Source organism: Oryx dammah, unplaced genomic scaffold, assembly GCF_014754425.2.
Source record: "Oryx dammah isolate SB20612 unplaced genomic scaffold, SCBI_Odam_1.1 HiC_scaffold_1, whole genome shotgun sequence".
Taxonomy (NCBI): Eukaryota; Metazoa; Chordata; class Mammalia; order Artiodactyla; family Bovidae; genus Oryx; species Oryx dammah.
The window spans coordinates 79,972,722-79,998,280 of record NW_024070185.1 but is presented as its reverse complement, the minus strand read 5'-3'; the positions used below and the strand labels follow the sequence as shown (position 1 = coordinate 79,998,280).

Genomic DNA, 25,559 nt, shown 5'->3' with positions numbered 1-25,559 from the left:
TCCAAGGTAAAACTCACTGCAGTTTTTATTGATATGCAGGAATTTTAAGACATTAACAACCGTACCAAAATTGTTTTCATCTCCTGAGGGTCAAACAGGTTAATACCTGTGAATACTTGATTTTAATTATTAATAGAAGCAAATGCCTATCCTTCAATGATCAACCAGCATAAATGTTCTGGCAGATTGACTATTACTTAATTTCTCCCAATAATCTGAAAGATTTTGGCAATTTTCCAGCAGAAGAGAAAAGCAAGGCACAAACTTTTTTTTTTTTTTGGCTCGTGTACATTTGTAAAACACCACTCAAACTAAGAGCAAGTTTTCAGTCTGAGGACAGTTCAGCAGATTCCTGGAGAGGAAAGGAAGACACTTGGAGGAAAAGTAAATTCCAACTTCCTCCTTTCAGAGGTGACAAGAGCTGAAGCCTCAGCAAAGTATATGGTGACATGAGGCTCAAAGTAGCTGGGACCTTCACCTAGGGCTGTTCCCCTCTTTCCTCAAAGAAGCAGTGAGGACTCAGAGAAGGCAAGTGGCTTGCCCACAGCCACACAGCTTAGGGGTACAGGGCTCTCTCCAAAGCTGAACCTAACGTATCAGATCCCTCCTTCATCCAACATAGGACATAGCAGAACAAAACTTCACTGCTGCATGCTCCGTCAAAACAGCACACTGTGTATAACACACTTGACTCTCCTCCTCTATCCAGCCTCCACTGTTCACTAACCTCAGAATAATGCAGACTGGCATTTTATGCATCAAATTGTCTGAATCCCATTCAGAGTGTGATGGTAGCAGTTATAACTAGTCAGGATCAGAAGCAGAAAAAAATGAGTTTGTAAAGGCCGGAGGCGGAGGATTGACCTGGAAGGATGGGGTCTTCTGCTGAATGAGCTGGACACACTCGTTACCGAACACCAATAAATCATGGACAACTGCCACTCAGAGATACGTGTGATGTGAACGCTGCCCTTCTTTAAACACACATTTGGATTTGGACAATTTGACAATCACTGACTGTTACCCTGACCTGTGATACACTTGCTGGTTGGCCGCCACAGGGCTGTGCCCCTGGCATTCTCCTTCTCTGGGTCAGCAGAGTTGACAGAGGAGGGCAAAAGCCAGGGACTCTGGTTGGTGTTTGCTTGAGAATGCAAATAACCGGACACAGGACTTGCCCAGGACTCGGCCCTTAAATGCTTTGGAAGCTACATAAAAACACTTTTTGGTTCAGCCAATTGCTTTTTCTCATTTGTTGTTTTGATGACCTGGTATTTATAATCTAATTTAGTTTTCATCTCATGAGAGGAATAGTTGCATCTCTCAAAAGACAAAGACCTAAACTAATCTCTACGACACTCACATTCATTCACACACACACAAAAAGTTAACAACTTTTCAGTGCAATAAAGCCCACACTTTCTTTCTTCCTTTTTAAAATATTTATTTGGCTGAGTTGGGTCTTAGTTGCAGCACACAGGCTCAGTACTTACAGTGTGTAGGCTTATTTGCCCTGCAGCATGTGGGATCTTAGTTCCCTGACCAAGGACTGAACCCACATCCCCTGCATTGCAAGGCAGATTCTTAACCACTGGATCACCAGAGAAGTTCCTTCTCATATTTTCTATGCAAACTATTCCATCAGACACACAGGGTTCCCATTTAGAAACATCTAAATGGAAGAGGGTTGTGTAAACCTGTGACAATATTTATGAAAAGCCCTGGATTGTGAGGGCTTTCACATTCCTGTACACACAAAGTACATTTTTTTTGGCCCTGTAAATAATAGAAATAAACGTATTCCGGAAAAAGTCATTAATTAAATTAAAAATCATCCTTGTTTAGGCTTTCTGCTGTATTCATTTATTATCGCTTTATAGGCCTAAGGCAAGAATGAGACTAAGTTAATTTGGATTAAAAGCAGTCCTGCTAAAAATGCAAAATGCCTTAATTGGGTAGACTGAGGACTGATGGTCTTAGATTGAAGCCTTGGCTCTGCCATTAACTAGGGCTTTGAGTTTGGGCACATCAGTATGCATCCCCTGGGGTACAGCTATCCCATGGGTGAAAAGATGAGCTCTTCTCCAAGACTCACTCCTACCTAGGATTCTAAAGCAGACTGAAATTTGTGCAACACCAGAAAAGCCTAAAATTTAGCCATGAAGCAATAGTGGCGATACCCCATAGATATATACCATACAGACATTAAATACACATCTATTTTATACAACATAATGGGTCTCCACAAAGGAGAAGAAAAAAGCCCCCTGTTCTAAAAGCAGTCAAGTGTTCCTAATAGCTTTTCTTGTCAGCAGAAATTCCAGCAGGCAGCAGATGAGGGTGGAAGTCCAGTGAGCGCTGTGAATGGCCACAGTAGAAGCCGCCGCCCACAGGCCTGGGTTGCAGATCTGAGCACCAGTTTATGCAGTGATGCTGTGTGATGTCAGAGAGCCAGAGGCCTGCACGTGTGTGCGCTTGTGCACACAACACACTGCAAGGCTAGGTCTCATGGCTTTCCCTGGGTGTGGGAAGGGCACGATGCAAATACAGAATAATGTGCCTTTGATGAGATCCTACCAGAGTATGTCTTCAGCCTAATAGAAGAGAGAATGAGAGCAGTTCCTCTGAAAAGGTAGAACTGGATGTTTTTCTATTGACAGAGGTTTGTAATCCAAAGCTGGTATCTTTGTCATAATTCTTTGAGTGTACGTGTTCCTTCTTTCTAAAGATCTCTCTATATGAAACAGATAAAGCATTGCTCAAAGAAATTCTGTTAAACAGAATCACTCCTTACAAGAGCTACAATGTCCTTACTTAAGGGAATCTCTCTATGGGTGCGCAATATGTATGAAAATGAAGATCAGGTACTGGCTGTATGTTCTACCATGACCCACTAGGCACTGCACCTTGAGGACAATCACGTGGACTCTCCTGCACAATAAGCTGGAAACTTGTGACCAAGAGGGGATGGGGGATGGGGTCAGGACAGCCGAGTCTCTAGTCTCCAAGGAAGTTGTCTTCTAATGGACTTGGCATCCTGGCTTGGCATCCTGGCTGAAATTGGAAAGTACAGAAGTCAACCTCTCCAGTTCCCCAGTTGAGTTCACTTCAGTTCAATCGCTCAGTCGTGTCCAACTCTTTGTGACGCCATGGACTGCAGCAGGTCAGGTCTCTCTGTCCATCACCAACTCCTGGAGGTTACTCAAACTCATGTCCATTGACTTGGTGATGCCAACCATCTCATCCTCTGTCATCCCCTTCTCCTCCCGCTTCAATCTTTCCCAGCATCAGGGTCTTTTCCAATGATTTAGTTCTTCCCATCTGGTGGCCAAAGTACTGGAGTTTCAGCTTCAGCATCAGTCCTTCCAATGAATATTCAGGACTGATTTCCTTTAGGATTGACTGGTTGGATCTCCTTGCAGTCCAAGGGACTCTCAAGAATCTTCTCCAACACCACAATTTAAAAGCATCAATTCTTCAGCGCTCAGCTTTCTTTATAGACCAACTCACACATCCATACATGACTAGTGGAAAAACCATAACTTTGACTACATGGACCTTTGTTGGCAAAGTAATGTCTCTGCTTTTTAATACGCTGCTAGGTTGGTGATAACTTTCCTTCCAAGGAGCAAGCATCTTTTAATTTCATGGCTGCAGTCATCATCTTCAGTGATTTTGGAGCCCAGAAAAATAAAGTCTGTCAACTGTTTCCCCACCTATTTGCCATGAAGTGATGGGACCAGATGCCATGACCTTATTTTTCTGAATGTTGAGTTTTAAGCCAACTTTTTCACTCTCCTCTTTCACTTTCATCACGGGGCTCTTTAGTTCTTCACTTTTTGCTGTAAGGGTGGTGTAATTAATCTGAGTGAACTCTGGGAGTTGGTGATGGACAGGGAGGCCTGGCGTGCTGTGATTCACAGGGTCGCCAAGAGTCGAACACGACTGAGCGACTGAACTGAAGTGAACTGAACTGAACTGAATCTGCATATTTGAGGTTATTGATATTTTGCCTGGCAGTCTTGAGTCCAGCTTGTGTTTCATCCAGTCCAGCATTTCTCATGATGTACTCATTCCAATCCCAAAGAAAGGCATGGCAAAGAATGCGCAAACTACATCACAATTGTACTCATCTCACATGCCAGTAAAGTAATGCTCAAAATTCTCCAAGCCAGGCTTCAGCAATACGTGAACCATGAACTTCCAGATGATCAAGCTGGTTTAGAAAAGGCAGAGGAACCACAGATCAAATTGCCAACATTCGCTGGATCATGGAAAAAGCAAGAGAGTTCCAGAAAAATATCTATTTCTGCTTTATTGACTATGTCAAAGCCTTTGATTGTGTGGATCACAATAAACTGTGGAAAATTCTGAAAGAAATGGGGATACCAGACCACCTGATCTGCCTCTTGAGAAATCTGAATGCAGGTCAGGAAGCAACAGTCAGAACTGGACATGGAACAACAGACTGGTTCCAAATAGGAAACGGAGTTCGTCAAGGCTGTATATTGTCACCCTGCTTATTTAACTTATATGCAGAGTACATCACGAGAAATGCTGGGCTGGGAGAAGCACAAGCTGGAATCAAGATTGCTGGGAGAAATATCAATAACCTCAGATATGCAGATGATACCACCCTTATGGCAGAAAGTGAAGAGGAACTAAAGAGCCTCTTGATGAAAGTGAAAGAGGAGAGTGAAAAAGTTGGCTGAAAGCTCAACATTCAGAAAACTAAGATCATGGCATCTGGTCCCATCACTTCATGGGAAATAGATGGGGAAACAGTGGGAACAGTGTCAGACTTTATTTTTCTGGGCTCCAAAATCACTGCAGATGGTGACTGCAGCCATGAAATTAAAAGACGCTTGCTCCTTGGAAGGAAAATTATCACTAACCTAGACAGCATATTAAAAAGCAGAGACATTACTTTGCCAAGAAAGGTCCATCTAGTCAAGGCTATGGTTTTTTCAGTAGTCAAGTATATATGAGTGTTGGACTATAAATAAAGCTGAGCACCGAAGAATTGCTGCTTTTAAACTGTGGTGTTGGAGAAGACTCTTGAGAGTCCCTTGGACTGCAAGGAGATCCAACCAGTCCATCCTAAAGGAAATCAGTCCTGGGTATTCATTGGAAAGAGTGATGTTGAAGCTGAAACTCCAATATTTTGGCCACCTGATGTGAAGAGCTGACTCATTGGAAAAGACCCTGATGCTAGGAAAGATTGAAGGCAGGAGGAGAAGGGGACGACAGAGGATGAGATGGTTAGATGGCATCACCGACTCAATGGACATGAGTTTGGGTAAACTCTGGGAGTTGGTGATGGACAGGGAGGCCTGGCATGCTGTGGTTCCTTGGTTCGCAAAGAATTGGACTGAGCAACTGAATTGAACTTTGCAAATAAATTAAATAAGCAGTGTGACAATATACAGCCTTGACATACTCCTTTCCTGATTTGGAAACAGTCTGTTGTTTCATGTCCAGTTCTGTTGCTTCTTGACCTGCATACAGATTTCTCAGGACGCAGGTCAGATGGTCTGGTATTCCTATCTCTTAAAGAATTTTCCACAGTTTGTTGTGATCCACACAGTCAAAGGCTTTGGCATAGTCAATAAAGCAGAAATAGATGTTTTTCTGGAACTCTTTTGCTATGATCCAATGGATGGTGGAAATTTTATCTCTGGTTCTTCTGGCTTTTCTAAATCCAGCTTGAACATCTGGAAGTTCATGGTTCACATACTGTTGAAGCCTGGCTTGGAGAATTTTGAGCATTACTTTGCGTGAGATGAGTGCAATTGTGCGGTAGTCTGAACATCCTTTGGTATTGCCTTTCTTTGGGATTGGAATGAAAACTGATGTCTTCTAGTCCTTGGCCACTGCTGAGTTTTCCAAATTTGCTGGCATACTGAGTGCAGCGCTTCCACAGCATCATCTTTTAGGATGTGAAATAGCTCAGCTGGAATTCTATCACCTCCACTAGCTTTGTTCATAGTGATGCTTCCTAAGGCCCGCTTGACTTCACATTCCAGGATGTCTGGCTCTAGGTGAGTGATCACACCATCGTGATTATCTCTGTCATGAATATCTTTTTTGCATAGTTCTTCTGTGTATTCTTGTTACGTCTTCTTAATATCTTCTGCTTCTGTTAGGTCCATACCATTTCTGTCCTTTATCAAGCCCATCTTTGCATGAAAAGTTCCCTTGGTATCTTTAATTTTCTTGAAGAGATCTCTAGCCTTTTCCATTCTATTGTTTTCCTCTATTTCTTTGCATTGATCACTGAGGAAGGCTTTCTTATCTCTCTGTGCTGTTATTTGCAACCCTGTATTCAAATCTTTCCTTTTCTATATCTTTTCTAAATCTTTCCTTTTCTCCTTTGCCTTTCACTTCTCTTCTTTTCATGGCTATTTGGAAGGCCTCCTCAGACAACCATTTTGCCTTTTTGCACTTCTTTTTTCTCGGGGATGGTCTTGATCACTGTCTCCTGTACAATGTCATGAACCTCTGGTTCATAGGCCTCAAACTCATAGTAGAGGCCCATTGAGCATGCCTTGAACAATGGTTGGTTTGCAGATGTCCCCATAGACCATGGGCTCATGGGCAGGTGCTGTGCCCTTTCGGCTTTTGTATGCTCATGGCCCAGCACAAGGCTGGGCATGTTGGTGAAACAAATAAACTAAACCCAAAAGCCAAATATAAAAGTGAGGGACTCTAAGAGTTCAGACTGTACTCAGCAAAGAGGAACTATTTTCATAGAATATATTCCAGATGATGACATAGTTATGAGTTCTATCAGTTGGTCCCAGACCTTATGGTGATCCTCATTTAGTGGGTGTTGCCTGAGTCTGGGACCTGTAGTTTTAAATAGCTTCCTGGATTATTCCCAAACCAAGTCTCAGTATAACAGGACCGAGTGAGGGCCTCCAACCCAAGCCTGCAAAGCTATGCTTCTAGAAGATACCCAACCTTATCTCTATTAAAATCTGTGTGTGCATGGGCCACTACCAACTGTCTCCATCAACTGAACTGAGCCAAACACACTTTCCAGAGCCAGTGGCTCCTGCTTCCTCTTCCTTTCAGTTCAAAAGGCTGAAGAGTAGGTTTATCCTTAGTCCACTAAGCAAACACAGGATTTCTCTCCATATTGTCACTCCTAAACATGTCTCTGTCCATCTGGGCCAGTTTAGAATTGCTATTCTTTTTAAAGAAAAAAAAAAAAGTTCTCAAATGTTTTTTTATGCACCCAAGAAAGCCATTATCATACACTTTTCTCTGAGTTTGCTTTAAAAATATACATCCAGTCTGAGATCCTGAAGGATGCCAGCTTTGGTCCCAGTCAATTTCCTCAGTGTTCTCCCTTGTCACTTAGCAGGATTTGTGCACATCATTGGCACTGCATGAACTGGTGCTTGTTTCACATCCCTTCCCACTTATTTCTTTAAGGGCAACCTATAGATGTGTTTTCTGGGAAGACACTACTGGCCCTCGAGGTATTTAATGATGCTTTTTAAAAGTATCCATGTGGGAACTTCCTTGGTGGTTCAGTGGTTAAGAATCCACCTGCCAATGCAGGGAATACAGGTTTGATCCCTGGTGAGGGAACTAAGATCTATCATGTCATGGAGCAACCAAGCCCGTGCACCACAACTACTGAGCTTGTGTACTCTAGAGCCCATGTGCTGCAACTTCAGAGCCCTAGAGCCTGTACTCTGCAACAAGAGAAACCACTGCAACAGGAAACCCACACAGCGCAACTACAGAGAGCCCATGTGCAGCAACAAAGCACCAGTGCAGCCAAAAATAAGGAAAGAACATTAAAAAAAAAAAATCCATGTAAATGAACAGCTTCTGGACATGAAAGTTCAAAAGCTGAAAACCAAGGAGCAAAAGTGTCTCTAACTATTCCTTTCACTCCATGAGTCCCGAGTACCTGCGTGGAGGGGAAGGGCTTGGCTCTTCATCCAGGGAGTTTTCTTTCTAGCAAGGCTGCTGGCCCACCGGCCCAGATATCTTACTGCCACTCAGTCACTAGCACTCTGTCTACAAGCCTCTGGTAAATCTTGGGTGAACTTTTCCTTCTCACATTCAACCCTGTGCAATCTAGCTGTGTCCCGCCTTACAATCAATCTGCTTCTCAGATCCTGTTCTCCAAGCAAAGCAGGCAAAAATAAACTCCTTCCTAACAAGGAAAACGGAGTGGGAAAGATCACTGCTGCACATGGTGGTCAATACGGATTCACCAGATACATTTTATCACGATAAATTGCAATCACCTATCTATTTTGGGGGTGTAACGGTGACAACCCACTCCAGTATTCTTGCCTGGAGAAGCCCATGGACAGAGGAGGCTAGTGGGCTACAGCCCACAGGGTTGCAAAGAGCTGGACATGCCTATGGCCTTGATTAGAGTGCAGCAGAGGCTGAGGCCAGGACAAGGGAGCTGAGAGTGAGGTTGACCTGAGGCGGGGTTCGGCGGGGACAGGGGGCCTTTCCTCCACCCCTCACACTGGGGAAGTTGCCTCCATTCCCCTTGTTCTGGGGCATTACCCACTGAGCCTCACTCGTGCTGTGACAAGCTAGTTACTCAACACTGCTGCTGCCCCCATCACCGAGATCTGACTCTGCGTCATGCTGCTCAAACATGCATATTTGGTTTTCACCACCAGACACTGAACATGTCACACCCCTTGCCTAAAATGACTTCTCCCTTACCTGTTCTTCAAGGTTGACTTCAAATGGTAACTCAGTCCTTTCTGCTTCCACAAATGCAAAATGACCTCTTTCTTCCCAACTCTAAAAGTGAGGTAGGGACTTCCCTGGTGAAGCATGCATCTGCTGATACTTTTTACACTGACCTGTCTTTATACTTAGAAACGTCTCTTAACAGTAGGCTTCTCCGGTGACTCAGATGGTAAAGCATTTGCCTGCAATGCTGCAGACCTGTGCTCAATCCCTGGGTCAGGAAGATCCCCTGGAAAAGGAAATGGCAACTCACTCCAGTATTCTTGCCTGGAGAATCCGTGGACAGAGGAGCCTGGCAGGTTACAGATCATGGTGTTGCAAAGAATCGGACACGACTGAGTGACTATCACTCACTCACTCACTGCTGCTGCAGTGGATAAGAATCCACCTGCCAATGCAGGGTACATTGGTCAGATCCCTGGTCCAGGAAGATTCCACAGGGCGCAGAGCAACTAAGCCAGTGGGCCACAACTACTGAGCCTGAGCTCTAGAGCCTGCAAGTTGCAACTAGAGCTGGAGCTCTAGATCCCGCAAGCTTCAACCACTGAGCCCATGCCGCTAGAGCCTGTGCTCTGTAAGAAAAGAAGCCATGGCAATAAGAGGCCCAAATACCACAATGAAGGGCAGTCCCCTCTTGCCGCAACCAGAGAAAGTCCATGTACAGCAACGAAGACCCAGCACAGCCAAAACTACCTAAATCAATAAATTTCAAAAACTAAATAAATAAAAGTGAGCTAGTTTTACACCACTTATGGCTGTTTCCCGTAGATCAGTTATTTGTCTATCTATTTTCCCTACTGAATTATTAAGCATTCTGAGGGTAAAGCCTGCGTTTCTCTCATCTTTGAGTCATGCACAATCCCTCACGAAGGACAGATATACAGGCTATATTCCTAGAGAGAAGGGAAGGGACGGGAAGGAAGGCGCTTAGCTGGAGGGGTGATTTCAGATCCTGGAAAAAGGTTCCTCTGGCAAATCTCACGCATCTGGTCTGGGATGCTTGACAGTTCTATCGAAGCCTAAGGTCTGACACAAAGGAAAGGTCTGATATAGTTACAAAGGAAATTTTCAAGGGAAAGGAAACACTTTTAATCCCTATTATTCACTCTGTGTCTAGTCTTAGATTACTGTGAATGAGATTCAAATTCTTTCTGGAAATCAGGTTTTGAAAGGGAGTGAAAAGAAGGAAGGCTGGGGAGCTTTCATTTGGGGCACCAAAGGAAAATGTCTCCTGTTTCTTCCCGGTGCCCTACGCTGTGAAGAGGTCAATACATTTTCAGTTCAGTTCAGTTGCTCACTTGTGTCCAACTCTGCGACCCCATGGATTGTAGCACGCTAGGCTTCCCTGTCCATCACCAATTCCCAGAGCTTACTCAAACTCATGTCCATTGAGTTGGTATGCCATCCAACCACCTTATTCTCTGTCGTCCCCTTCTCCTCCCACCTTCAATCTTTCCCAGCACCAGGGTCTTTTCAAATGTCATTTGGACAGTGTCAAATCAGATGCCTGCAGTAATACACAATGCCTGAGACAGACCTTTAGTTTCCTACTTCTCTCTGGGAGGACGGATCTTTCCTTCCTTCCTACATTTCTTTCTCTCTTGTTCCATCAGAGACTTGAAAGTTTTGTGGACAGGATGTTAAAATCATTTGGGACCAAATAATTATGCCCAAAGCGTATTCATTTATAAGGGAATAAAATACGGTAAGTTTGACTTGAGTGATTTTTACCGGCCACTTTGAAGGGATTCACAAGAAATGTAGAACTAATCAGAGAAATATTGGGAAACAGCATTATTACAGGCTATATTTGTACCCCTCCTCCCAACTCACATATTGAAGTCCTAGCCCCTAGTTCCACAGAATGTGACTATGTTGGAGATAGGCGCCAAAAAGAGGTGATTAAGGTAAAATGAAATTGCATGGGTGGGACCTCATCCAATCTGACTGATGTCTTTATAAGAACAGGAGATTAAGATAGAGATCTCTACACACACAGAAGAAAGACCACTGACGACACAGCAAGAAGGTGGCCATGGGCAAGCCAAGGAGAAAGGCCTCAGGAGAAACCAAACTTCCCCACACCTTGATCTTGGACTTTCAGCCCCCAAATGTCTGTTGTTTAAGCCGCCTCATCTGGTATTTTGTTATGGCAGCCTGAACTAATTAACATGAGCATGATGCCAGAGATGCCAGAAATAAAGAAAATAGGCTAAAAATGGACACATTTTAATAAAATCTCTCCTCATCTCCTGCGACTGCCAAGCATCAAATAGGAGTTGTGGGAAGAAGAGCCATAGCTTCGATGAACAGTAAGTGAAACAGTGGTGACTCATCAACAATGCAGGTCTTGCCCCAGTGAGGCCAGAGGAAGTATCTCCAAGGATACCTGATAAGACATTTCAGTTCAGTTCAGTTCAGTCGCTCAGTTGTGTCCGACTCTTTGCAACCCCATGAACTGCAGCACGCCAGGCCTCCCTGTCCATCAGCAACTCCCAGAGTTTACCCAAACTCACGTCCATTGAGTTGGTGATGCCATCTAACCATCTCATTCTCTGTCGTCCCCTTCTCCTCCTGCCTCGAATCTTTCCCACCATCAGGGTCTTTTCAAAGGAGTCAGCTCTTTGCATCAGGTGGCCAAAATATTGGAGTTTCAGCTTCAACATCACTCTTTCCAATGAACACCCAGGACTGATTTTCTTTAGGATGGACTGGTTGGATCTCCTTGCAGTCCAAGGGACTCTCAAGAGTCTTCTCCAACACCACAGTTCAAAAGCATCAATTGTTCAGCACTTAGCTGTCTTTATAGTCCAACTCTCACATTCATACGTGACTACTGGAAAAACCATAGCCTTGACTAGACGGACCTTTGTTCATAAAGTAATGTTTCTGCTTTTTAGTACGCTGTCTGCTGCTGCTACTGCTAAGTCACTTCAGTCGTGTCTGACTCTGTGCGACCCCATAGATGGCAGCCCACCAGGCTCCCCTGTCCCTGGGATTCTCCAGGCAAGAGTACTGGAGTGGGTTGCCATTTCCTTCTCCAATGCACGAAAGTGAAAAGTGAAAGTGAAGTCGCTCAGTCATGTCCAACTCTTAGCAACCCCATGGACTGCAGCCTACCTGGCTCCTCCGTCCATGGATTTTCCAGGCAAGAGTACTGGAGTGGGGTGCCATATGCTGTCTAGGTTGGTCATAACTTTCCTTCTAAGGAGTAAGGGTCTTTTAATTTCATGGCTGTAATCACCATCTGCATTTAGTCACTTAGAAATTGTGAATCTAACTGCTGGACAAGAATGACAGCAAAATTACTAGGAGCTCAAAACACACACCACATTATGGCAACTGCTATTATTGACATAAAAAAACCATAATGTGATCATGGTTGCACAAAAGAACCAATATTTGCACATGCAAAGCACATATAATTTGAAAAATATAATTTCTCTGGAATTTGCAAAATAACCAATCTTGTTTTTTTTTAATGACCATTACAGGTAGAATTTTTTATAGATACCACTAAGATTAAGTATCCTAATAGGCCTTTAAATTATGTTGATAATAGTACATAATCTGTGCTAAAAGAAGCCTATGTGTTATTCCCCTAATAAACCACCTGGCTTGCTTTGTGCTAAAAGCACATCGTGGCTCCAATGGCATGGAGTCTCTTGCATCATGTCTTATCAAGTTTCCCCAATTTTGTGACTGCAGGATTTTCTCCTATAAGACTTCTGTTTTCCATCATTTGCTTGTGTGGCCTCTGGAAATTTGCAGGTGTTTGTTTGGAAAGGAGAGGCATTTTCCAAGATGACACAATACCCTGATGTTCTAAATCCTGGGACCTTGAGTCCTACCTGCTTCTGTTTCTAGGAGACTTTATATGGTTGGCCATTACCCATCCTCTCTATCCCCATCATTGCCACTGCTGCCTGTGACTTTGCCATTTAAGGCTGCTAAGCACTTTTCCCTAAAGAATAGCCTGAGCCATAGAAGAGCTGTGGGGTTCACTGGCGTTATTGTGCTACTTGTTGGTGCCTTGGAAAATGGGTCACCTGGGAGTTGAAACTAAGCACTGAAGAGAGGATGGTAATTCGTTCATTCCGTTATGAACAACTGTGGGGAGAGCAGCACTCAGCCATGGATGATAACCATTCGTGGTTTCAGACCAGACTGAAGGGCGTCTATGGACTGACTAGCTCCAGCTTTAGCCGTACAGCTGACAAAACTGCAGATGATTTCAAGTACATCAGTGGTGGATTTTAAGGTATTATGCACTCAGATTTTAATTCAGCTAACAGCTTTAAAGCATAACCATTCAGTATGAATATGTGCAAGTCACATTTGTCATTTAAAATGTTCTCATTGCTGGGAATTTCCCTGGTGGTCAGTGGTTAAGAATCTGCCTTTCAATGCAGAGGACATGGGTTCAATCATTGATCGGGAAACTAAGATCCCACATGCATTGGGGCAACTGAGCTCAAAAGCCAAAATTAGAGAGAAGCCTGTGCACTGCAACTAAGACTCAAAGTAGCCATAAATATATATATATATTAAAATGTTCTATTTGCCACAAATAAAAAGTTGTAGCAGCTAAAATTAATTTTAATAATATATTTTATTTTACAAAGTACCCAAAATATAATTATTTCAATACCTAAAAATATTGAAAACTTTTAATGAGATATTTTACCTTCACTTTTTCATACTAAGTCTTCTAAATCTGATGTGTTTTCACAGTCTGTCTCAATTGGATGCTGTTTTAATCAGAAATGCTTGGTCTGAAGTAGATTTCATAGAATTGACAATTGAAAAACTGGATTCATTTACAAACCTAAATTGGTCCAAGTGGATTCATTTACAAACCTAAATTGGTCCAAACCATGACTGTATTATTAGATTTTCAATTTAAATTTAGATTAAATTAAAATTCAGCTCATAATTATTTGGAGACTAATAATTATGATCCGGCATATGCCTAGGAGTGGTAGAAAATAAAGTTTAAAATGGTAACTTGGGGCAGTTTACAGCTTCAAATGGCAGGCCAAAGAGTTTTTTATAAATGGGGGAAAAGGTTTCTGGTGAGGAGGGATGTAAACTGTGTTTGGGGGAAGATTCACTTAGCATTGATGTGGATGGTGGATGGAAAGGGGGACAAGTTGGCGGTGAAAAGAACAGTTAGTTACTGCACTAGTCCAAGCAAAATATAATGAAAAAGTGAGGAAGATGCTAGGAAAGGAAATAAAATTATAAATTTAATAAGTATATATGTATAAGGATATCAGGAAATGTGGGCAGGAAATCAAAGAAAAGGAGGGGTCAGAGAGTTCTATGACAACTAAAATAAAGAAGTACAGAAGAAGGGCCGGAGGGAGAAAAGTTATTTCTATTATATTTGATATAAATGTTTTTAAAAAGATTGGAATATGTACATATGTTCTGGTGGGTGGGAGGAGACCTTTGGGCAGACATGAAAAGAAATCAAAATCCATTTATAGAATTGTCAAATTAGCAGAATGGGCAACTTTCTTAGAAGTACTGTATACTATTCCAACAGTTGGGAGTGTCTGATAAATTAAATTATGGTACCACTTTTTAGAAATTTAGGCAGCTGTTAAAAATTACTGCTGTTGAATTATTTCAAGGGATGTGGGAAATTGCTTAAGATGTATTTTTAAATGAAAACTTTTAAGTTTAGCTAATAAAAGTCCAATGTTTTTAAGAAAGGATATGCACTTACATAATGTATAGCACAGAAAATGTATAGAAGGACACATACCAGGCATATATTATCTCTTCAGAGTAAGATTGAAAGGGGCAAGGGCTTTTATGTATTTTTACTTTGGTTTTGCTTGAACTTGCTTCAGAGAACGTATTATTTTTATTTTTGAAAAGGGAGACCAAAAAAATGACTAAAAGGGTTTCTGTCAAAAAATTAACTCCGGGGACTTCCCTGTTGGGCCAGTAGTTAAGATGCTACACTTCAACGGTAGGTGGTTCAGTCCCTGGTCAGGGAACTAAGATCCCACATGCCACATGGTGCAATAAAAAATAATTGAAAAAAAAAAAAGGAAAGAAAAAAAGAGAAAACAAATAATTGAAATCAACAAATGACTTAAAGAATTATCTCTGGGCCATTTTAATTTTCTTGTTACAAACTTTTTTATATTTCAGTATGTAATATTTTATAATCAGAAAAACATCATAAAGGAGATAATCTGTAATATCAATGGTAAAATCAATTTTAAGTCTGTTAGCAAAGCGATAGGTTAGGGTTGGGTGTCTCTTCAAACAGATTTGTATCCAATTTCCTTTACTTTTGGGGGACTCACACTTACTTTTATAGCTGCTGAAGCTATTTCCACACAGTAAAAAAATGATTTCCATTCAATGTGGCCAAAAAGGAAAATGGAGGCCAACCCCAAGGCAAACATTCCTTAGAGAAGACAAAAAGCCTCTATAACCTGTGGAATGAAAACTCCACCAGTAGAATGTGACTCTTTTGTCATGAATGACTTCAGTTGCTGGTAGACAGAAATTTTTAATGAGAACAAAGAGCACTGGAATGATTTCAATGCTCTGGTTGTCATTCCAGGCCAAACACACCAGTAACTTTATATTATAATGATAGGGACAAAGAACAAGGTGTCTCATTCACTGTGAGGCTCCTGCAACGAGAGGGCGCAGAGTCTCACTGAAGTGGAAACGGGAGGGAACCCTCAAGGAGCGCGGAAAGGGCTGTGAGCAGGTAAATCACCATTAGCCACATAAATAATGGCAGAAAATGGGTGAAGAGATGAAAAGATGCCATCTGATCATTCACCAATGTAAAGACGTGCACTAAATCAGGGTCTTTTCTGTCTGACGCTGTTGTTTTTACTGAACAGTTAAGCACCCAAGGAAATACCAGTTGGGTCTTAAAGACAATTTATAGCCGGGTTGGCCTCATTGCACCTGGCTGTGTTTTGACAGCAGGTTTCGTCAGTTTACAGCGGAGATTCTTGTCTATGCTATAAGCTGTCACTAATGCAACAAGACCTTTGGAAAAAATGTACCGCTCAGAGGCAAATCTTTCCCTTCCACAGACCCCTCCCCCTTTTAATGAAAAGCAAAAGCCGGTGGCAAAGCCTCTTCTTCTTCAAGGGAAATTACAGAACCTCCTGGGAGTGAGCAGGTCAGCCCCAGTGCGACGGCGCAAGTCGGATGCGCCTGCTTCTGGGCACTCGATTAAGGACTCTTTCTTTTCTCTTCCCTTGGGGCTAACTGCTCAACACAGCCGCCTTGTTTTTCTGGGCCAGGAAATGCAGGATTTTGCTCTTTGAGCTCCCAACTTTTCCCAGCTTCCAAGCCCCCCTAAGAATGTCTGGGAGCCTTGCAACAGATCGGCCTGAGAACTCCAGGCAGCCGGCTTCAGTGGGGGGATACCCACCCCTCACCCTCTTCGAAAACAAGAAGAGAGGGTATGGCTATTTGGGATCAGACAAACCTTAACTTTGTTCCCCAGGATTTTTGTACTTAGCTAGTGGCCTGGTTTGGAAGCTGCCGTCTTAGAAATCACAGGAACTCATTATATGTAACATACACGAGTTGAAAGCACTGCCTCCCAGGACCAGGTGCGCCCTAACCACTCACTTTGTTCTGAGTGTTTAGGACACAGCATTTTATTCTTTTTGGCTCCCAGAAGGACTGGGCCAAACAAATAAGTTTTAACAGGTGACGCGCATTCCTGAACTGAAGGCAGTGCGTCCTTCCTTAGGGATGAGCTCCTGGTGGCTGGTGGCAGACCCTGCCCCACGTGTGGCAGAACAGGACAAAGACGAGAGGAGAGGGATGAAAAGGTAATGGAGAACAGCCCCTCCTGTTCCTTAATTTCATGGTTCACAGACATTCATTGACATTCAGACACTCCCAAGGGGAAGCTCGTATAACCAGTCATGAAACCAGAAACGAGCAGGCTAACAGGGCTGCTTGCTTGCGCCCCGGGCAGACTTTCTCCCCACCGTGGGGTCCACTCCCAGACACTCAGGCCCACTGTGACGGGTCTGCAGCTGCTCTGCGGGTTGGAAGAGTTCCAGGCAGGGCCCAGGCTCTAGCTCGGGGCGGGCGGCCCTTGAGGCTCTGGGAAGCACAAGACCGGGGGAGAGAGCAGGGGGGAGGCGGCTTTAGGCCAGGTGATTGCCGCGCAGTGAGGGCCGCCTGGGAATGTCTCCCTCAGAATCACTATGGGCTGAAAGGGGGAGCAAAGAAATAAACCTGAAGGAGAGGTAGGTCCTGGTCCCCAAGACAGAGAAATAAGTCTGAACGGCTTCTTCAGATGAGAAGAGCAGCTGGAGGCAGAGACGCAGAAGTAGAGGAGAAAGCCGAGGGCAGCTGCATGGGCCAATGAGGGGGAAACTACAGGTATGCCGGCTCAGAGGAGAGTGACAGGTAGGCCAGTTCACTCGTCTGGCTGCATCCAGAGAGCAGGGCTTGAGACGCTGGCGGCGCTGGACTGCTGCCTGGTGACGCTGCCTACAGTGCATCACACTTTGGAGGACCTCACTGAACACTCAGTTCAGAGTCAACCAGAATGTCCACCTCTCGCACCACAGTCACTCGGGGCAGAGGCCCGAGACACACTCCACCATGGGAGGCTGAAGAGCGTGGGAGACATCATCCTCCCGACTTAGGGACACTGCAGCTCAGTGAGCTGGTTACTTTTGCGTGTGTTTAGTCCCTCAGTCACGTCTGACTCTTTGCAACCCCAAGGACTGTAGCCCACCAGGCCCCTCAGTCCATGGGGATTCTCCAGGCAAGAACACAGGAGTGGGTTGCCAGGCCCTCCTCCAAGGGTTCTTTCCAACCCAGGAATCAAACCCAGGTCTCTTGCATTGCAGGAAGATTCTTTACCATCTGAGCCACCAGGGAAGTCCATGAATATTGGGATGGGTAGCCTATCCCTCCTCCAGGGGATCTTCCAGACCCAGGAATTGAACTGGGGTCTCGTGCATTGCAGGCGGATTCTTTACCAACTGAGCTATCAGGGAAGCCTGCTTACTTGTATAAGGATATTGAAAAAACAAACAAACAAACACTGTCATGATTGATACACTAAGTGATAAGCCTTACTGTTCTCCACAGAGTCTGGCGAGGCAGTTATCTGAAGCTCACCTGTGGAATTCCAGAACTCTCCAGCCAGTCTCGGAAGATGTTTCCAACAGACAGCTCCAGCCTTTAAAAATAAAACAACGAAGAAAAAGTAAAGGATTAAAAAGTTACAGAGTGGACTTCCCTGGTGGCACAGTGGACAGAAATCCACCTGCCAAAGCAGGGGACGTGGGTTCAATCCCTGGTCTGGGAAGATTCCACATGCTGCGGAGCAACTAAGCCCACGCACCGCAACTACTGAGCCTGTGCGCTGCTACTGGAGCCCGTGCTCCAAAACAAAGAGCAGTCCCCCCTCATTGCAAGTATAGAAGGTCTGAGCCCAGCAATGAAGACCCAGCACAGCCAAAAATAAATAAATCAATAGTGCACTTATTATTAATACACAGAATGGTTCTAACTATGGGGGCATTGTCCTTTCAGAGAAATCTGGAGAAAGTGCAGCGATGTCTCAGGTTAAAGTGAGGAGGGGGCACGGTCACATTCAGCAGAGCGTCTCTCTAGTCCACAGGAGTGCACATGATGAGATCGAAGAATCACAGGGGCCCCACAGGAGGTCCTTGATGCCTGGAGAGGAAGTCTTCGTAAGGAGTGCCTATGCAGGGAGGAGAAGGCATGTTCACGGGACATGTCAAGCACTGACTGCTTCCTGGAGAGAGGTGGAGTAACGTGAAAACGGAACCTCACAGCACTGAGTGCATCAAAATGAAATGCCAGCTTCACGGTGACAATGGATGACAGCAAGCAAAAATGATACAGTGCATCATCGGAACCCAAGGAGGCTCAGAGCCATGAAGCACACGCGGCTTCTGCTGCCTGTTTTCAAGCAGGTTGTCATTCCGCTTTATTTGAAATGTTATGATTGCTTATTTGATCCAAAGTCAGCTGAAATCTTTTGGTCTCATGCCTGCTGATTTAAATACTCCTTTCAAGGTACAATATGTTTAGGGTCCACAAACTTTAGGTCATGTCTTCCTGTCTTATTGAAGTTTAGGCAATTCCTCCCTGGCTTCGAGATAACTCCTGCTCATGCCCAACCTCTCCAGCTGCAAAGGCCTTCCTGGAATCCTTTTCCAGGCTGCGTATGTCACACCAACATGGGCCCCATCTTCTGTGGCACAGCATTCTGTCACAGACTGAGACTGCAATTTATTTTGTTACTTGACTTGTAAATGTCCCCTCACTAGATCAAAGCTCTCTGAGACCACGGTCGGTGTCTGTTTTACTCACTTCTCTTAACCCTGCATATCCCCATAAATACTTTTAATTTGAATGAATCAAAACACATTTCATTGTTGAATCAATAAAAATTATTTCTTTTTAAGTTAATAATCACCTTGCCCAGTAAGAGATTCCCAAGTCATTAAGGTCTGCATCTTTTAAAATTTTATGTATTATATACTCCGTTACACGTATGAAATATTCCCTCCTCCCTCCCTTTGGAATTGTAAAGAGGTTGTGGAAAGATACAGTGCTGTCTGCATCAGCAAAGATGCTGAAGGCCAAGTGCTTCCCTCACACCTGTACTGTTTTGCTGTAGGCTGGATGTAGTGAGGAGGGAGGGAAGAGCAGGCCTAGGTGGCTTAGGGAAGACAGGGTTGACTGATCTTGTCCTTCCTTTTCTTCTTCACTGAGAAGCAAGTCACTAGTGTGTCTTGGCTTTCACTTGTTGTTCAGTTGCCAAATTGTGTCTGACTCTTTGAAACCCCATGAACTGCAGCATGCCAGGCCTCCCTGTCCTTCGCTATCTCCCAGAGTTTGCTCAAACTCATGTCCATTGAGTCAGTGATGTCATCCAACCATCTCATCCTCTGTCACTTCTTTCTCCTCTTGACTGCAATCTTTCCCAGCATCAGGGTCTTTTCAGATCAGGGGGCAGTTGGAGCTTCAACGTCAGCATCAGTCCTTCCAATGAATATTCAGGGCTGATTTCCTTTAGGATTGACTGGTTTGATCTCCTTGCTGTCCAAGGGACTCTCAAGAGCCTTCGCCAGCACCACAGTTTGAAAGCATCAGTTCTTTGGCACTCAACTTTCTTTATGGTCCAGCTTTCACATCTGTACATGACTACTGGAAAAGCCATAGCCTTGACTAGATGGACCTTTGTTGGCAAAGTCATGGCTCTGCTTTTTAGTACGTTGTCTAGGTTTGTCATAGCTCTTCGTCCAAGGAGCAAGCGTCTTTTAATTTCATAACTGTGGGCACCATCCTCATTGATTTTGGAGCCCAAGAAAATGAAATCTGACACATGTCCCATCCATTTGCCATGACATGCTAGGACCTGGGGAGGTCTTCCTTACCCAGGGCAAAAGCAAAGGTGGTTGAAGGGGGCAAGTGTTGCTATTTCAACAAAGAGAAAATACACAGAGGGGAGAAAAACTAGTTGGGATTCATTTTCGAGATGACGCTCATCTGTGGGATGACCAGACAGGGAAGAGGCCAGAAGTGAATAAGGGGAAGGTGACCACCCTCCTAGGCTGTTTGTCCAGTTCCCAGGTCAGTGACATTACTGGCTGTGCCTTGTATGAAAGGCCAGGAGCCACCATTCCTGGGCTCTTCCCCACTGTTTGTATCGTCATCTCGGTGCCCATGGCCAAGTCTCATCTGTAGGCTGTGAGAGTATGGAAGTGTGTGTTCATGTGCATGCATGCACACGTGCCCTCAGATGCCTGTGTGTGTGGGTGTGTGCACACATGAGCACACTTGGAGGGGGGGTGGGATGCCCAGAAGAGATGGGATGATCTCTCAGCACACTAAGGTGATTATACTTCTTGGATTTGATTTATTTGTTTGGCCATAGAAAGAGGCTCTGGAAATGCCCTCACCTGGCATAACTGATATGCCAGGAGGAGGAAAGTAGTGTCAAAGGGCCACTTAGAGAAGCACCCAAGGGGACTTGAGGTTGTTTTACTTTCTAGTGACATGTGCCAGGCTGGAAGGTAAGACAGATTTGGTAACATCCATTGAGGATGATGTTCAGAAGAAGGTTTGTTCTTGTTTGGAACATATGCAAACAGTTTCCACCTGGTCTGGCACCCAGGGGGCAGTTCATCTGGTGTGTAGAGCTCCTGCCTGGGGCTTGAGCAGCTATGGAGGCCCTGCTGGCGCTCTCAACTGTTTGACCCAATTTAGAAGCAACGGTCTGTTTTTATCCTCGTCTATCCTTCATTGTTGCTTCTCTCTAAGTAGCCCATTCATCTTCTTCCTTTCCAGCCAAGGAGGGACAAAAGGTCTGGTTACCCATCCTTTAAGAGATACCCGGGAAGGCAGCAGCACTTGGAACTGAGCTGCACTATGTTGTAGATTCTAGGAAAATGGGCATTCTTAAACCTGCCACAACTTAAAATGAAGAATTTAGAAAGGATTTAGAAGACAGCAGTAGTGATGATCAAAGGGGTAAGCACATTAGATCCACAAGGGAGGTCAAGGGAACTGGGATTAAATATCCTGAAGAAGAGAAGTCTGGGAGTGACTACAGGGCCATTTTCAAGCGGTTTTACAAAAGATGGTGAACAGCTGTTGTGCATCCCCATGGAGGAGTGAGTAAGAGGACAGGGACATAAATTTCCTTTGGAGACTTTTAGCTGAAAGACACTTCTTTAGGGCTGGCACGGTTGGGGGATGGTGTGGCGGAGGGCAGGGCCTGGGGAGTTGAGTCCTGGAGTGTTACCCACTGAGGACCACACCTTCACCAGTGAAGACGGAGAACATTCAATGGATGCCTATCAGGTATAGGGTTCTGACAGGGTTCTGTACAAGACTAATACTATTATCCCCATCTTAGAGATGAGCAAATAGAGGTCCAAGAGGCTAAGGGATTTGCTCAGGGCCTCCTAGATGGTGCTCAAAGTGCTGGGACTCAACCTTCTGTTGTCTGGCTGCAAAGCTCTCACTTTTCTTCCTGTGTGGAATTCAGGCTTCACAATATATTGTTCATGATTTATGGTGCAGACAAGCCTGCAAGAGGAGAAGGCCTGTGCTGGCTTCTGCCAATGGTGACTTCTTGTTCATATCTCTCCTGCTGAAGGTGACCTGGCTGCTGCTGTGGCTGCTCTGTTTGTCTGCCCCCAATTACAGTTCAGAAGAGATAGGGGGACCCTTGGGAGGGGCAGGAGTGTGAGGACAGGAGAGTTCATTGTTCAGCTGCATCCGGGAGCAAAAGACACTCTCCTGTGAATGAAGAGAACCTGTGTTTCCAGATCACTTACCCCTGGAAAGGTTCAAAACACCTTATAACCATTATCACTTCATTCCTCATAATATCCTCATGAAGTGGGTGTCAATTGTCGTGTAGCTTTTTAGCAGATGGAGAAACTGCAGCATAAGAAAACTGTTCAAAGTCAGCCCAGGCTAAAGGAAAGAGCTAGAGAAAAGACCTAGGTTTCTAGACTCCCGGTCTCAGTGCAGACAACAAACTGCACGGATGCCCACTTACAGATTTCTTATGTGTAATAAGATGCTAAATTCTGAGAGGAAGATCAAAGCATTAACTCCATCCACTAAAAATAAATGTAAACATTATAGAGGTAGTGGAAGTAGCCTTACCTCCCAAGGAAATTATGGGAGATGGTCTGAAAATGGCGAATTTTCAGGAATCAAAGGGGCTCTATGTTTTATTTTTTTAAATGTACATAATTTTTCCTGTTTTGATCATAATTACTGAGATGATAGTACAGATGAAGTTTCAGTTCTGGACTTGGATATGCAGCAATGGTAAAGCTGAACGCTGACTTTTTCAAATCAAGACACTTAGAGTTAAGGCCAATGGTGAGTTTTTCCCCTCTGAGATCATGGAGCTTAAATAATCACAACAGACAAGCAGAAACATTTCCACTTCTCTGGGACCCAGGACTTACAGGAAATTACTCTTCTGCATGTCTGCTCACTATGGAAATTGATTTTATACAGACAGCTAAAAGTACACAGACCCACGCCTGCACGCCCTCCGTCTCTGTACTAGTGAGCGGTGCTTCTGCCTCATTACTGAGGCCTCCTGGGTATCCGGAACAGCCAGCTATCTCACCCTCTGCCCAGAGACCTCCCATGCTGTACACTTGTGTCCTGAAAGGCAGCTCTGGGTTTTAGGAGTAGGTCTCCAGACCCTGTGAGCTCTGAATGTAGTCACATGTAGTTAATGCCACAAGGGAGGGAATAGGCTGGCCATCCTGCATGATGCTGGTTAGAAAAATAAGTTGTGTTTAAGGTCAGGAAAGTGAACAGTACTACTTCTTAATATTATAGTGCACAGAAACAAGACCTAGGTGTGTGCGAAAGAGCATTGTATGTGTACTACATTGCTCGGTCAGTTGACTTCTGGGGGTGGAATGACAAGGATAGGGTGCTGACTATTAGCCATATCTGCCGCTTGTGCCTATCAACTCAGTGCTGATCAGGAGAAAGGTCTTTATCACTCTTGACTCTGTCTTCGGCCCCTTGAGGTTCTAAAGATCACCTTCTATCTGCGCGCCTACAGGAAAGCACAAGGCCCGTGTGTCGGGAACAGAATGAAGGTGCAGAGAACACGGGCGGCACAGTTCTTGATGGACTCAGGCTTTGGGGGCTTCCACATTCAGGGTCTGAAGCGGAAAATGTTCTTGTTCTGAAATGCAACTTACATTCTGTATGGGTTTTTAAATGTCAGTAATTTATGTTTTTGAGTTCCCTTCCTACGTGGGGATACAGTGTATGCCTCAACGCTTTATACATGGTTACTTCTTTTCTTGATCAGAGCAAGTCATCTGTGCTTGGGTAGATAATGAAGATTGCTGAGGTTACCTTTACAAACAAGTACTCCCTAACTTCAAGGGGGAGGAAGAGTACTGAATTAAAACAAACACGTGAATATGTGCACACAAACATAATAACTGAGCAAAGAAAGAACTGGCAGCTGTTGATACTGCTGAACCATCAGGCGGCGAAGGCATGCTGGATAAGCACTCCTAGCTGCTTCTTCTCTTGGTCTCATCAGCATCTGGACAGAAACCACTCACTGAAGATGTCAACAACATGGTTTCTCATCTCCCCTCTCGGAGAAGGCAATGGCACCCCACTCCAGTACTCTTGCCTGGAAAGTCCCATGGATGGAGAAGCATGGTAGGCTGCAGTCCATGGGGTCGCTAAGAGTCGGACACGACTGAGCGACTTCACTTTCACTTTTCACTTTCATGCCTTGGAGAAGGAAATGGCAACCCGCTCCAGTGTTCTTGCCTGGAGAATCCCAGGGACGGGGGAGCCTGGTGGGCTGCCATCTATGGGGTCACACAGAGTCGGACACGACTGAAGCGACTCAGCAGCAGCAGCAGCAGCATCTTCCCTCTTCCACCTTCAAACACTCAACCTTCCCTCCCTTTGTCCCAATCTGATTCCTGAGACCAAACACCTGCTGCCTGGATCACCAGGACTTCTATACTCAGTGTGTAACCAAGTGGCAGACAGAGAAAGGTCAGATCATGCAGGACTCCTCGTTTCAGCTCAGCCAATCAACCAACTTAACTGCGGCACTCCTGGGGGTATTCCTGAGATCTGTTCAAAGCCTGCTGCCACCATCCACCCATGGTCCCAGCTCTGGATCATAAGTGAACTGCCATTTCTGTCTCTGGTTGGTCTCCTGATATCTAGTTCTCTCCACCCCATCTATCTCCCACACTGTCCCCCAACCACCTTGCTGATGGCACTCCCCTACCTGAAGCCTTCAGTAGACCTCTGGGTTGAAGGCTTGAGCATAGGACTGCTGAGCCCTATCTCCGTGCTGAAGTTCACCAAAGAACTCCGTACCCTGAGTCATGACCTGTTTCATGTACATCTTTAGCAGCTGACTAGGAGCTCCCTGAAGGCTAAGCATAGAATTAATTTTTTATGTTAGTGTCCAGCCTAAAACCTGGTGAAGGAGGTACTCAATAGAGAATGTTAAAATTAATCGAAGCAAGAGAATAAGAGAAAGGCAGTATGACACAGGCAGGCTGGCCCTAGGACCTTAACTGGCTGGTCTAACCTGAAAAATTTTGTCTTGTTCAGCACAGCTCACATGCCTAACAGATGTGTTTGAAGATCAGCTTGCGATGGAGTCAAAGATTAGAAGCTCCACGGGTAGGTGTGGGGCCTTCAGAGAGCTGGATAAAATTGGTACAATGTGCTGCATAGGTAAAAGGATGAACAGTCTGCTTTAAAAGCTGGATTAGATTCTGAGATCAGCTGGCGGGAAAGACAATGTTTGAGTTTCAAAATATATTTAGTATACTTGCTGAAATACATTCATTGTAGCAATGAAGTCTCAACTCTTAAGGAAAATTTTTTTAAAAAGCTTAAGTCTGCTAGTCAAAATGTGATCCTAACTAGATGAGGCCTCCTCTCGAAGGGCAAAGGTTGGTGGTCAGTGGGCACTGTTCAATGGAGATGCTGCTCTTAACATCCACAGTCACAACAAAAGTTACTTTGTGGGGTCATAAAAAATATTCACAATGATAAAATCTAGGTGGGCTTGGGGGGAGCCCAAGGTGGGCTTGGAGCTAGAGGGCTTGGGCCATCCAAATGAACTCCATAACCTTATGAGGAAGGGGATGTAAAGAAAGACCTCCAAAATGAAAAATGCACCTTGTTACCTCCATGAAAATTGCTCTATTTGTGCCCTGAGAAGTTCTCCTGACCTGGGTAACAGCCTAAGGAGGTAATATACCATTTCTATT

At 44.5% G+C, this 25,559-nt stretch overlaps 1 protein-coding gene across 3 annotated transcripts in view; it reads right to left on the bottom strand.

Annotated features, from left to right (window-relative positions):
• Positions 1 to 25,559, bottom strand: part of LOC120867013 (aminopeptidase O (putative)) — a 418,141-nt gene that overhangs the window by 91,351 nt on the left and 301,231 nt on the right. For all 3 annotated transcript variants that reach the window (XM_040245140.1, XM_040245125.1, XM_040245132.1), the window contains exon 11: positions 17,884 to 17,944. In XM_040245140.1, the coding sequence (XP_040101074.1) occupies positions 17,884 to 17,944 (61 nt within the window). The remainder of the gene's footprint in view (positions 1 to 17,883; positions 17,945 to 25,559) is intronic.